The 14,691-nt window shown below is 38.3% G+C and overlaps 2 protein-coding genes across 6 annotated transcripts; both read left to right on the top strand.

Moving 5' to 3' along the window:
* The first annotated feature begins 298 nt into the window (after positions 1–298).
* On the top strand, positions 299–13,719 carry LOC137189903 (phospholipase A and acyltransferase 4-like). Of its 5 annotated transcripts, none has more exons than XM_067600026.1 (5): positions 299–342; positions 9,656–9,717; positions 11,284–11,407; positions 12,730–12,959; positions 13,405–13,719. In XM_067600026.1, exons 2-5 carry the CDS (start codon positions 9,715–9,717, stop codon positions 13,579–13,581), a joined length of 534 nt encoding a protein of 177 aa, XP_067456127.1. In that variant the 5' UTR covers positions 299–342; positions 9,656–9,714; the 3' UTR covers positions 13,582–13,719. The 5 variants fall into 5 exon arrangements, with proteins under 5 accessions (XP_067456127.1, XP_067456126.1, XP_067456129.1 ...); XM_067600025.1 differs by lacking the exon at positions 299–342 and adding an exon at positions 8,861–8,964; XM_067600028.1 differs by lacking the exon at positions 299–342 and adding an exon at positions 8,971–9,218 and having other exon boundaries at positions 11,284–11,381.
* Positions 3,615–7,631, top strand: LOC137188851 (phospholipase A and acyltransferase 3-like). Its single transcript, XM_067598431.1, has 5 exons — positions 3,615–3,654; positions 4,911–4,987; positions 5,401–5,506; positions 5,792–6,069; positions 7,036–7,631. The coding sequence occupies exons 1-5, from the start codon at positions 3,615–3,617 to the stop codon at positions 7,111–7,113; spliced, it is 579 nt and encodes a 192-aa protein (XP_067454532.1). The 3' UTR covers positions 7,114–7,631.
* Positions 13,720–14,691: the final 972 nt, after the last annotated feature.

The following is a 14,691-nucleotide window of genomic DNA, read 5'->3' as shown; positions in this document are numbered from 1 at the left end:
ATTACATGCAGAGCATAGCATAGCATTGCTAAACAAAATACCTTGATGACTGTATATGTGCTATGTATGGGGATGTATCCTGTATGGATGTCTTTCATGTAGTTATGGTGTGGATGTGTACTGTATTCATGTATTTATGTGAGGCTCCGTACAGACCGTGGCAACAAATTTCCTTAAATGGACAGGACATAAAGAATCCCTATATGAACTGGTTTGTTATCCATATATAGACCATTATGCCTCCTCCCACTTTCCATACCCTGCTCTTCTTTATCTCGGGAACACAGGTCGCTCTCTTCCTTTTCCTCCTGTTTCCCGGACACAGCAGCAGCAGTTAAAATAGTAAGTAGCTTTTACAGAGAAATCAACTGTATTGAGTTATACTTTTGATTGACTTTTGTTTTGGATATTGTCTGTAATTCGTTGGCTTCAGTTTTGTGTCTTTTATTTGGAGTGTAATTTGGACACTGTAATTTATTTAAAGGGACACTCCAACATTTTGGGAAAAACACTTATTTGCCACGTTTCCCAGAGTCAGATGAGAGGATTGATTTTTAATCTCTGTGCGTCAGTTTTGGAGTTGTTGAAAGTTGTATTTCTTCACTTTTGACGGAGCTACAATAGCTGCTCCCGACTCCTTCCAGTCCTCGTGCGAAGCCGTGTCAGCATGTGCTGGGACCGCTCTCTGGGGCTGTACACACAGATATGATAACATTCTTCTATCTGACTCTGGGGAAAATGGCAAATAGGTGTATTTCTCAAAATGTTGGAGTGTTCCTATAGACTCCTACATCTACAGTCCTGTCAAATTAGAAGAACTTAGTGTTTGATTGGGTTTTGCGAACTGGCTTTCTATAATGCCTGGAATGTGACAGGGGCAAGGCCCTACACACTGACAAGAAAGCTGCATCAATGAAATGTCGCTGACAAAAAACTCAGAAGGATTTCTGTTGGCTACCCTATGTGGCCTAATGCAGGAGGGAATTACACTTTTTTCTTTTCTTTTTTTTTTTAAATCACAATTTTGATTTGACTGTTAAGATGATAAGCATTAAGTAGAAGGGTGTTGAATTATTATTATATTGTATGTATACATCACAGAAAACTTGTGATTAATATATGGGCACAGAATATATTAAAAGTAATCACACCCAGAGCACCGGACAAAATAAAAGTGTGTTTATATTTAACGTCACCTTTTGTATTAAACTTCACTTTTTAAAAAAGAAATAACCTCAAGAAAGGATCAAGAAATAAGGGTGTACAATGGCAAGAGTAACTTGTAAGAAAAAGAAAGCCAGGAGAAGATTTGGCAATAATGGTGTAAAGTGACCCTAAACAGTAAAAAAGGAAAAGAGCATGACTGGATAGGCATAGGCATATCCAGTTCAGCCCAAAACCAATTTTAGAGATTTTGGGTCTGCAACAGATGATGTAAAGAAATTATAATGGTGTCATTGGCTAGTATAAAGAGGTTGGACAAAAGGTGTGAACTATGTAGACCCAAATGGTATAAAAGACCACGCCCTGAGCAGCTGCTTGGTCTTTCACACCTCCAGCAGCTGCTGGAGCAGCTCTCTGCTCTCTTGTGTGGCCTGCTCACAGCAGACACACACTTTCTTTTTTACGGCAGAAGACGCGAGAGCCTGCCTAAGACTCAGAAACTAAGTTTCCTTGTGCCAGCAGCTAATACACAAGTCTTCTGGCCAGTTTAACAAGTACAGGAGCCGCAAAATGGAGTTAGCTTGCCGCTAACTCTACACAAAGGAGTGACCTGGGCCCTCTGCACGACTGGAGTGCTCTCTCCCCAGCAACGCCTGCATCTTTCAGCTTCAGAGCCAAAGCCTTCTCAGCCTGACTCACCCACGGATTCACCGGCTAAAAAGCAGGACACCACAAAGCATCTCTTACTTCATGGACTGGTAACAACTGGGCATAGCCTAGCAACACAGTGAAGCATAGTACAGCTAAGCAAGAATGTTTAACTCAAACAATGTACTGTACGTGTATTGATTTGGTTAAGGTTATACATTGAACTGTTGTTGTGATGTCCTTGTTGCCTATAGTCAGGTTACTGCATAGCCAAACCGCTAGGTTAATGTTAGCATGCTTAACACATGTTACATCCAGTAACTAGGCCTTGCATGCAACTAACCTAATTTTAACCTGGCACCTTTAGCATACACCAATTGGCCTTGAATAGAGAACCACACAGTTAAGAGGTTAAAACCTAGTTTGGCGAACTTTGGTTCAGGCAGCTCATGTGGTTCAAGACACCACATGGTCTGGCCTTTTATCTCTGTAGTTCCATTTATCAGCCAAATTGTCGGCATGCCATGTGCTCAGTCACTAGGTGACTGCAGCCATCTTGCCATTGTCTTCCCCACACACACACACACACACACATACACTCACACTTGTATATAGGTACACTTAGCAAGATTAGTATTGTGTGTTGCTTTTACCCTTTTGTTAAATAAATGCTTTTGGATATACCTGTTGTCTGTTTTAATGTTGCACAAGAATGAGTTTTGCCAACCTCTGCTCTGTAAAGAACTCCAAATCCTTCAACCTTAACTAGCTATTGATATGGTGATTTTGTTTATAGTTATTAAATTAATTATTAATCAAAGTCCCAAATTCATAGATTAGTACACTTTGAGACTGAATTGGCTATCTTTTTCCCTGAGTCCAGGGTGGTGCCCCGTTATTATTAATTCTTATTAATCATTTTATTGATTTTAATAATTAACAATTATCTTTGATAATCATTAATTATTGCTGATAGCCAAACTTGTAGCCACGGCCCAACAATGTTGTATCAACTGTCTCAGCATGATCACTTTTTTCCAATCCCCAGCAAGAATAGATAAACACTTCCATTGCTACATTTTTATCCAGAACGATAACCAGCAGTACAACCAGAACAAAAAATATATATCATTTTAGATACACTAATATCACTTGTCCTACCTAGCCTTTGTTGCTAAACCTGCTGAGGCAATTTAGCCAATTTCTAAATTGTTGTAATACTTGTTGTATAGCTATATAAAGATGAGATTGTATAAATGCTGTGCCATGTACGATTACCACTGTTTTACAGTAGTCCTCTGCCTTTTGGTCCCTAATTAACAAAACAATCCAAAATATCTAACTGTGGCCCTCAATATGATATGCTTACCTCTACCATAATAACCCCGGCCAATTATGGCGCAGCTCAAATGCTCCTCCGCACTGGACCCCTAAATCACAAAGAACTCGTCATTTTTGATATGACTCAATACAACACTACACAGGAGACAACAACTATTAGTGCCTACCTCTACAGGTGAAATCTGCTGTCTCCAACGGATCTGGGTGTTCAAAAGCTGGGGTTGCCTGCACCTCGAACAGGGAGACCGAACTCCCTGTCTGCCAGCTGATCACCGTGTAGGGGGACTATAGCACTCTGCTGTACGCTACGGGAAAACACTTCTCTCTCTGTGTGTATGTGTGTTAAATGAGTATTTATAATGTGCCCGGGTGGCAATTGCATGGGATCTGATTGCACTGTTGGCGTTTCCCTTATATGGAAAGTAACATACTAACAAAAAGAGGAAGTGACATAAGTGGCCATGACCAGCCAGGTAAAAGTGACTACGCCGGGTTCGGCAGGTAAAAATGAGGTGAAGGCGAGACTAACCCTTCTGCATTAGGTTAATCATAAGGACTTCCCATACACCTGTGTTTTTTCCTGCCATGACAAGTCAAAATGTCTGCTGTAAACAAGATCTATATCACAAACATTCATATGCTAAGGCCACATGTTAATGTTTTTAGCCACACTCGGCACTCACATTGTTCCTTTTCCCCAGGCAATGTATTGCCCACATTGTGGAAACAAATTGGCCGGACATATTGGACGTTCATGTGGCTCCTGTGGTGGGAATGGGGACATTCAGCTTTTGGCACCTGCTCTAGTAGATGGTAAGCTCCTCCTTAAAAGAAGTGCTTGAGTTGAAATGTCTTATTTGTGCACAATGTGGTACAGTGTTAATGAATGATGTGCACTATTGTCAGTCATGCCAGTTTTAACATATATTGTAGAACTACTGATTTAAAGAAATGCCAACAAGTAAAAATTGGGTGAAATGCTCTTGAAGAGTTGGCCAATTGTGTGCTCCCTCACATAATGAGGGTTTAACTTATTGTTGACATCAACTGCTAGAGTGCTTGGTCTGGTGAGTTACCTTTTCCTAACTTTTTGAACTGCAAACCATCTGCTAGGAATCTTGGTGTTGATATCAAAACCAGAATTTTGTCCATCAAGACATCAAGAAACTGGTTCAGTAAACCCACAAATATTGCCAAAATCAGCTCAGCACTGTCTAAGAACATCAACAATCATCCATGTTTTTATTTCTTCCCACTTGGATTACTCCATATTTTCTTATTTAGGTGTGTCTGTAATTGTTTAACTTCAGCTGGTTCCGAATGCGCCAGGCTTTTGACAAACACTAAATGAAGAGAACATATTACCCCCCATTCTGGCCAATTTACTTTACATTGGCTCCCTGTACACTTTAGAATTCAGTTGAAGATGCTCCTGATCACATTCACAGGTCTCCATGGCATGGCAGCCTCTTATATTTCTGAATTTATAACCCAATACTCTGTACCAAGATTACTCAGATATTTTGACTAGCCTGCTTGTGAGGGAATCATCATGTCATTTCCTCCCTTTTGCCTTTTCACATCAACATAGACCTCTTGATGCTGCCTGAGTGTTAAAGTGGGAATCTTAAATGCCAGTCCAAGATTTTCTTACTGTTTTTTTATGTCACAACTGATACATTTTTATGTTTTTTTTTTAATTCCATGTCTTTGTGGATTCCTGCATTCCTAATGACCTTGTTCTCTTTTCCCTTCAGGCGCAGAACAATTATCAGATGAAATGACAGAGGCAGCCCTCTTCCATAAATATCGCTCAGGGGACCAAACATTTGAGGTGATTCTTGATTTTCTTGGAAAAAGCACAACATTCTTGTTGTCATTGTTGTCTGTAATATGTTGTGTTGTCTGTAACGTGTTGTGTTAAGAATTGTCCACCTGATCCAAACAAATAAAGGGCAGTATAGAGAAGATGTTTTTATGGATCTGGTTTGTATATTGCTGTGTAGTTCGGTGGAATAGTGTGAAACGATTGGTAGGACTATGTACTCGTGTGCATGACGCCAAAAAAACAAAAAACTGATCTATAGCTTTACAAGAGGTCAAAAGCTCCACAGGGAACCTTTAAGAACAACTGACCAAATGAAGCTTTATATGTAAATGAGATGCTCAGTGCAAACATGCTTGAAAACTACATATTAAATGTCTTCTTGCTGATCTAATTTGTACTTCCTGATCTTCAAATGCAAGGGTGCCAAGGACCTAGAACCTGGAGACTTGATAGAAATCTTCCGTGGTATCTATCAGCACTGGGCTGTGTACAGTGGTGATTTGTACATTGTTCACTTTGTTGCCGGTGAGTCATTTCTTTACACTGCAGTGCCAGTACTGCTACTCCCAAACACTGACCAGTCCCAGTAAAGACCATCATATAGCAGCCAAGATGCATTGTTCTGCAGACCTGAGTGCAGGCTTTGATTATTTACTTGGTTAAACTAACCAACATTTTATTTAACTTCCATAAACTTAAATGATAAACTCAACAGTATACATACAAAACTCATCATAAAACATGTTACAACCTTCAGCACATTTACCTTGTATAACTTGTGTGCCTCTTTTTCTATGCCCTCATACTTAGGAATAAACAGTCCAGGAGCTTTACCAGTTGTGTTGGGAGGTTTTGTGGATGGCGAAGTCAGGAAAGACAAACTCCAGGATGTGATCAACAAAGACAAGTGGAAAAAAAATAACACATCACATACAACATACGACAAGAAGTTGAAATCCAAGTCAAAGGCGGAAATTGTGAAAGAAGCCCTTTCGATGGTGGGTAAGGCTGTGAAGTACAGTGTCTCTGATTCAAACTGTGAGCACTTCGCCACCATGTGCCGTTATGGCAAAGCCCTGTCTCTTCAGGTATGTAGGTGGATCCATAATTTGGAATTTGTCTTTAAAATGCCTTACCATAAAGAGATCAGAAAATTAAGTGAAATAAAATTTCCATTTAACATATGCATATACTATTTTATTTAATTTTTGTGTATAATTTTATTTGATAGGGAAGATGCAGTTTAACATAGTTCCAATACAGAGCATGAAACCGATGTGCTGCACAGAGAGTTTATAGCTATTGCTAAATTATAACACTTGTCCATAGTTGGGCTTTACATATACAGTGTAATGTGTCATAACAAAATGAAATTTTAAAAGGATAATTTTATTTCTTTAATAACTGAGTGTATTGTTTTTGATTGTGATGTGTCTTAGTCATGCCATGAAATCTCAACAAATGCTAAAAATAGTTTTTCACATTTTTGAATGAATCTGAAGACTGAAGCACTGTCACCTTATTGCTGCTTGCAGCTCTAATTCTACATTAATTTATTTGAGTTTTCAACAGTTGTGGAGGAGGGAGTTCTGGATGAGAAAAGTGTAGTATGTTCTGGTCTGAAAGAAGCCAGAATACAGTCTGAGGCAGTCAGAAGAGACTTGAGAAACAACAGCATTAGTCTTCTGCTCATAGGCTTAAAACAACCTACATCTACATTTTCCTGAAAAGCGAATTCTTGTGGTCATGGAAATAATATTTTCTGTCAGTGGTTAAGGTGGAAGTAGCAGGATGTTTTATCACCGGAAAACCTAAGAAGTTACAGTCACATTACAAGTGATGAATACTGCAAAATATTTCTATTGTTTTTAAAATCGTAAAAAATGTATTTTTCATACAAGTGTAGGATTATATTATGATTTAAATTAAAATAACTATCTGCCAGTCAATACAGTATTTCATGTATTCGTATGTGAGGGGGGATTCCAATATCAGTGTATTACATTTCTTGCAACTAAACTCATGTTTTGTGTGTCTGCGTGTTATCTTCACAGGTGCGGCAGGCTACAGCTGCAACTGTAGTGGGATCTGCTGCTTTAGGTTCCTTTAGCGCAATGTCTTTCTCCTCCTGAACTTATTCCTCTGTCAGTACTTAATGGAACACATGAATGAATTTGAAACACTTGTGTTTTAAAAGACTTCTTGGTTGTAGTTTTTCAGTCAGAGTGCATGTTGTCATAATCTAGTTCTATGCTCCTTCCTCCTGCTGCATTCCCACATCCCCAGTGTCCTTCAGGTCACATTTACACTGCATGTCTTGATGCCCAGTTCCGATTTTCTGCCTATACCCGATTTTTCTGACCGCCTGTTTACATCTACAAGTTAATGATATCCGATACCTGTGTTTACACTTGCTTAACACTTGAAACATGCGTAATCAAGGGTTTGGTTACTGAAACGGAAGTAAACTATTTCTTTTTTCTTTTTTCAGTTAAAAAGTTATTTGTTTGAGAATTTAAATGTACTACTAGCTGCTACACTGAGTGCATAGGTAGAAGGTCCTGAAGAAGGTCTATCTGCCCAAATTTCAAGAATGCAGCAGATTTCATTACACAATCCAGGTCGGATTTCAACTCACTCTCCAGTTAGCTGCTAGCTACTGATGATTTTACTTGGATTAAATGGTGGTCGGATCACATTCCCAAAACAAATGAACCACCCCAGAATTCGTTTGGGACCAGATAAAGACTCTCCAGGTCTCCATGGTGAGAGGTCATGTGGTTCAGGTCCTGTCTGTCACCCGGAAGTCACCCTCCTGATCACATTCTTCATATGTTATTAGTTTATCTGCAATTTTTTCATCCTGTTTTTCCATGCTGTAATTTTGCTTTATTGATCTATTCATATCGCGATTAATGACTTAATAACATTGACCTGTACTTCATATTAGGTGGGGTGGATCAGGTGAACCCAAATGCAGACACAGGTGAGGAGACAGGGATATGGTAGGAACAAGGTATTTATTTTAAGGCGAGGAAAAGGAAATTCAGGCTCTGGGGAAGCTTGGACTGGTAGCTGGGAACCAGGAACTGAGGCAAGCTGGGGCAAGGGGAGCAGGTCCAGAGCAGAATCTGTGGGGGGCTTCTTCATAATCCAACTACATAGCAAAAATACTCCCTCTATACTTAAGCCATATATAATATTTGCTACATGTATTTTAAGCCTTAGCCAACTTTTAATATGTAGAAATTATTTCTAGTGTTTCCACATCTTATTCTGTTGTATGATTACAGGCTCGTTTACATTTCACTTCGTTGAATATGACTTTTTTCTGTTCCTTAAACAGAAGTTTTCCGCAAGTATTTGGTTTCACTGTTTCATCTCATATCATGTGAAGTACTTCATTCATGGTTCTGATGATGTCACTCATAATTAACAACCTCACCTCTTTCACATGAACGCGCAGGTAGCTGGATTGGATTGAAGAAGGGAGGACTTATGGGTTCTTTACAGAATCTGGTGGAGAACAACACTGGGGCAAACACACAGAAACTGCTGTGTCTACAAATTAGTACAAACTGCAATAAATACAATTGGCTTTAAAGCTGTTGGACAACTAAACATTAAAATTATAAAACTAATAAGTGTACTACTAAACTAATAAGTAAAAGTACACCACTAAACTATGAAATATTAAAATGTAGAATATTAAAACTATAAAATGTTGAAATTAAAAATCTTAAAAGTAATAAACTTTGACCCTAATAGCTTCCTTTGCTGCACAGTGTACAGTCTTTTCCTTTTAGGGAGAGGGAGAGACTTTCCCCTTGCTCAACGTGTCGCGGGGGAATCTGGCCTGACGTTACCGCGCAGTGACGCAGGGAGACGCAGGGTCTTCTTCGTCGCGAGGCTCGTTCGGTCTGCTCGCTCGTCCTTTCGGGAGCCGCTATACTCTGTGGGCCGTCAATCTCCGCTGCTTACTGGTAAAAAGAGGGAAAAAACGGCAGTAACTAGTCTTCACCGCTTGTGCCCAAGAGTACTTTGCTCTCTTTAACTCAAATAATCGTTGTATGTGTTGCGCTGTAGTACTCTGGGAGACTTCTTATATTCGCGCTGGGGAGCCTGTGGTTACTTTTCTCTCAATCTCCAGACAAAATGAAATATACTGGCAACGAAACAAACAAAACAAAACAAACAAACAACAACAACAACAACAACAAAACCCAGCAAACTTTCAGTAAGCCACACAAATAATATTCTTCCAATGTTCGAAAAAGGCGTAGGATGAAGTAGAGAACTTTTCTAGTCCTACCCCTTTTTTTAAAATTTTTTTTTAGTTTACTTTATTGATCCAATGTCTGTGAAGTACAATAGATCAATCAGGTGCAGGCATGAATGTATTATTATAAATATGTTTATACGTCCATGGGCGCAGGTATTCAGTAATTATCACGCAAAAATCATGCAATATAAAATAACCACAGCAAACCATAAGAAATACATGTGACATATGCAACGATTTCAGATCTCTGCAGACTTTTCGTGGGTAATATCTGTTTAAATTCATATTAATTTACTACACTGAAAAGAAATAAATTAATATTAGCTTATGATCTACTTGCCAACACACACTACTACTTATTATCGTCTGTATGCGATGTTTTGTTCCTTCAGGTGCTGAGTGATAGTGAAAGTGAAAGTGAAATCAGGCCAAAACTCTAAGAACACACACAATGGTGAGTAAATCCCACGGATAGTTGAATCATAGTAAATAGTCAGAGTACACATACCTCTCCCAAGTCTGAACACTTATTTTGTTTAATAGAAAATGGTTAGAATTTTTACCTCTTCGTCTGAATCAGTGTCTGCATGACAGATGAGTCAGTGATAATCATGAGATACATGTGCCTGTACAGTAGTTCATGAGAAAATTGTGAAGAAAACTTTATAGTGGCCAAGAGTGATTATAACACTGTGATTTGACATTTCACAAGCAAATAGAAAAACAACATTTAACACCTGTTCAGTTCATTGAAGATGATTCTCATTAAATGGTCATTTTTGAAGATTCACAACAATCCAGGAGCTGACCGTTAGATATTTCAGTATCAAACAATAAGTTCTCATATGATCATCTGCTACATAGAGTCATTCTGCAGCCACTATATTAACAGTTAGTCCCTGATTTGTTCTTTACTTGTTTTATGGTAAATGCTGTTTGTGTAGGAATTGTGTGAATCTTATTGTATAGTGTTGGCGCCCTGCACACAGGAGCAACAATAGTGCACAAACATTAAAGGTGCTCTGTGGAGTTTTCTTGTAAACAAACAGTATTTTAAATTTTAAAAATTTATTTACATCCATCTTTACTGGCCTACAGTGTTCTTCTTCACTGCATTTGTCAGAATGAGAATCTGTTTTATTTGCCAAGTATGCAGCATTCAAAGAATGAGTCTTCAACATAGAAGAATAAAAATAAAACAAAAGTAAGGTAATAATACTAAAATACTAAAAGAAAAACAAAGTAATATTACAATTAATTTCAATTTTAATCTATTTACAGAATGTAATAATAATAGTTTTGAAATAGGATATAAAACTAGAAATGAAATATTGACTGTACAGAGGAAATATTAAACTGTGTTATGGAAAGAAGTGTATGAAATATATGAAGTTGACAAGAGAAAAAAAATAAATGTGGCATGTACAATAAATAATTAAATTACAGTGGATGTCAAAGGCAATGTACAATGTTGAATCCAGTTTGATGAAATATGTGAAAGTGACAAGAGCAGGGATGAAAAGAGGGATGTGAAATGTAAATTCCACTTTACAGTTCAGCTATTCTGGAAAGACGTTTTTATGGATCTCATTTGTACATTTCTGCGTTGTTCTGCAGATTACAGCCACCTGTAGATCCGGGGAAATGATAATATTGTGAAATGATTTGTAGGACTTGTATCGTGTCACCCGTGTGCACAACTCCAAAAATGGGGACCCACCCGCTCATAAAAAATTCTTCCATAGCCCTATTAGAGGTCAAAAACTCCACAAAAAAGCTCCACAAGGAACCTTTAAGAATGCAGGACAAAAATAACTGACAAATTGCACAAATGGAGCTGAATATATAAATTAGACGCTCAGTGCAAACAAGCTTGAAAGCTACAGATGAAATGTTTTCCTCTTCATGTTTGTATGTTTGAACACAGGTACGGTAACTCTCTCTCTGCTAAAGTCCAGCGATGTCAAATCTGATCTGATTTGTATCCAAATGTACTAATTTCTTGATCTTCAAATCCAAGGGTGCCTCAGCAGCCAAGGAGGAAGAACCAGATCCTGGTGACTTGATAGAAATCTTCCGTGGTCTCTATCGGCACTGGGCTGTGTACATTGGTGATGGGTACGTTGTTCACTTGTTAGGTCCCGGTGAGTCATTTATTTATATTTCAGTGCCAGTACTGTCAAATCAATTTTATTTATATAATGCCAAATCATAACAGAAGTTATCTCAGACCACTTTTCACATAGAGCAGGTTTAGTCAGTACTCTTAAATTTACATAGACCCAACATTTTGAGCAAGCACTTTGTGACAGTGGCAAGGAAAAACTCTCCTTTATCAAGAGGAAACCTCAAACAGAACCAGACGCTGGGTGGGCAGCTAGAAAGAGAGAGAGAGAGAGAGAGAGAGAAGGAGAGAGAGAGAGAGAGAGAGAGAGAGAGAGAGAGAGAGAGAGAGAGAGAGAGAGAGAGAGAGAGAACAATAATAGTAATAATAATAATGATAGAAATATGACCAATAATAATAATAGTAAAGCACAAAACTCCAGGGAAGAAGCCAAGTTAGCAACATGCATTAATGGGACTTGAATGCGTAGAGGGAGAAGAGCAGACAGTGTCATGGGAAGTCCCCTGGCAGTCTAGGCCTATAGTAGCATAACTAGGGGATGGACCAAGGAAAGCCGTGCCAGCCCTAACTATAAGCTTTATCAAAAAGGAAAGTTTTAAGCCTACTCTTAAACGTAGAGAGGGTGTCTGCCTCCTGGACTGAATCTGGAAGATGGTTCCACAGGAGAGGAGCCTGATAGTTGAAGGCTCTGCTTCTCATTCTACTTTTGGAGACTCTAGGAACCACCAGTAAACCTGCATCTGGGAGCGCAGTGTTCTAGTGGAGTTACAGGGTAATATGAGCTCTTCAAGATATGATGGTGCCTGACCATTAAGGGCTTTGTAGGTGAGGAGAACCATTTTAAATTCTATCCTGGATTTTACAGGGGGCCAATGCAGAGAAGCTAAAATGGGAGAAATATGATCTAGTATTTGTCAGTATATGTACAGCTGAATTGTGGACCAGCTGGAGAGTCTTTAGAGACTTGTTAGGGCAGCCTGATAATAAGGAATTGGAATAATCCAGCCAAGAAATAACAAATGTATAGACTAGTTTTCCTGCATCTTTTTGAGACAGGATGTGCGTGGTTTTTTAAAATATTACGTAGGTGAAAAGTCCCTGAAATGTGTTTTATGTGGGAGTTAAAGGACATATCCTGATCAAAGGTAACCTGAGACCAGGGTGATGCCATCTAGAGAAGCTATATCATTAGAAAATATGTTTCTAAGCTGTTTAGGGTAAAGCACAATAACTTCAGTTTTGTCTGAGTTTAGTAGCGGAAAATTGCAGGTCATCAAGTTCTTTATGTCCTTCAGTCATTCTTGAAGTTTAGTTAACTGATTGGTTTCATCTGGCTTTCAGAAGGTTTCTTGAATGCCCGAGTAAAGAAAGAAAAACTCCAGGATGTGGTCAACAACAACAAGTGGGGAATAAATAACCTTCTCGACGGCATATACAGACCAAGGCCAATCAGGAAAATTGTGGAAGTGGCCCTTTCGTGGGTGGGTAAGGATGTGGAGTACAGTATCTCTGACTGGAACTGTGAACACTTTGCCACCAAGTGCCGTTACGGCAAAGCCGAGTCTTTTCAGGTATGTAGGTGGATCCACAATATGGAATTTGCTTCTGGATGGTTTATATGGATTTAAAATGTCAAAATAAATAAAGAAACCAGGAAATTAAGTGAATTAAAATACACAGTTTATTTTTCCCCATTAATATATGCATATACTGTGTCATAATCAAATGAGATTTTAAAAGGATAATTATATTTATTTAATAACTGAATGTATTGTTATTGATTGTGATGTGACTTTAGAGGGGAAAGAAGTGTAGGATAATATTATGATTTACATTAAAATAACTATCTACCAGTCAATACAGTATTTCATGTGTTCATATGTGAGTGGGGGTTTTAAATCAGATTTACAATAAAAGTGAGTTCCAGAGTTATGGATTATTTTAATATATCAGTATTCTAACTTTCTTACAACTAAATTCATGTTTTGTGTGTCTGTGTGTTATCTGCTGGCACAGGTGATAATGACAAAGTCGATGGTGCCAGGGGCTACAGCAGTTGCAGATGGTGTAATGAAAGCTTGTAGATTTCTAGGAAATCCCCTCATTGGAACATCGACTTCAAACTCTCACTCTGCTGAACTTATTCCTGTGTCAAAGGGCCCAAATGTTCCCACCCTACCCTTGCGAAAATAAACATATACGAGTATACTTCCATATCTACTCTGATTTAATGCATTTAAATTGTGTTATTTGGACTTACTAACATTGTACTTAATGTATAAACAGTATAGAATATATATATGTAACTGTGTGTGATTGCTGTCAGCCAGTGCCGGGGTTGCAAAAAGATTTACAGCAAGATGTTTCATTTCTACAAAATTCAAATGGTCACAGCACCTCCCAGTGGCCACCCAGAGGAAAAATTTGCTGCTCACAATAGTCTTTTCTTTGTCTCATCAGAAATAAATTATCATCTTATTTAGAGATAACTGAATTCTGACTTGTCTCTCCTAACACAATTATTGTCTACATTTGGTATCAAATACATCTTATGTTTACCTGATGTATGCATTTTATTCATTTATTAATATAGGGGCAGTGGAGAGATGACAGGAATTGAAGGGAGAGAGTGATGGAGGGGGTGACATGCAACAAAGGTCTGCAGCCGGAATCAAACTGCTGATTTTGCGGTTATATGGCATGTGTCTTAACCAGTAGGCTACTGGGGCGAAGATCAGCTGTCATAATGCACAAAATATTTATTGGAAATTTAAACACAATAGGGATAAAACATGTAAACAATCCATCCAAACCTGATGTGCATTGAAAAAGAAAACTAAAATAATGATCACTAGAGACATTTCTGATATTGTGCAAGCTCATTTATAAGCCAATCATGTTTTCTTTTCATGTTTCTTACTGTTATTTTGAATTTTAACTTCCTCTGGGCAAACACTTCTAAATATTACAGAGTGTTTCAAGATTCACAGTTCCACATACTGACAAAAAAAATCTATGCTGATAGAGAATTACTTATTGAGTCATTTAAAGACATATCTGTACTGGTTTCGAGGTGGTGCTCTCTGCTGATTTCCAACTTTCTTCCAACTTTCTTCCAACAAACTAAAGCATTACCCCCTTTTTTTTATAATCATTGGCTGTGATGCGAGCTACACGAGGTTCGCTGGCTGCGCAATGAAGAAAACTGACATAAACCAATAGACCTCCGTCATAAATCCAGTGTTAAGGGAACATTGTTTATGCACTTGAGTGGGTCTAAATTTTTGTTCTTGTGAGAAAGTG

This window comes from Thunnus thynnus, chromosome 9 (assembly GCF_963924715.1).
Source record: "Thunnus thynnus chromosome 9, fThuThy2.1, whole genome shotgun sequence".
NCBI classification, from domain to species: domain Eukaryota; kingdom Metazoa; phylum Chordata; class Actinopteri; order Scombriformes; family Scombridae; genus Thunnus; species Thunnus thynnus.
This window is presented reverse-complemented; position numbering and strand designations above follow the sequence as displayed.

Excerpts from the sequence above, each read along its gene's own strand:
- LOC137188851 (XM_067598431.1), top strand. The coding sequence starts at position 3,615 with ATGACCAGCCAGGTAAAAGTGACTACGCCGGGTTCGGCAG. Across the intron at positions 4,988-5,400 it reads CAGGGGACCAAACATTTGAG|GGTGCCAAGGACCTAGAACC; the intron begins GTGATTCTTGAT and ends TTCAAATGCAAG. Across the intron at positions 6,070-7,035 it reads GCAAAGCCCTGTCTCTTCAG|GTGCGGCAGGCTACAGCTGC; the intron begins GTATGTAGGTGG and ends TTATCTTCACAG.
- LOC137189903 (XM_067600026.1), top strand. Across the intron at positions 11,408-12,729 it reads TGTTCACTTGTTAGGTCCCG|AAGGTTTCTTGAATGCCCGA; the intron begins GTGAGTCATTTA and ends TCTGGCTTTCAG. Across the intron at positions 12,960-13,404 it reads GCAAAGCCGAGTCTTTTCAG|GTGATAATGACAAAGTCGAT; the intron begins GTATGTAGGTGG and ends CTGCTGGCACAG.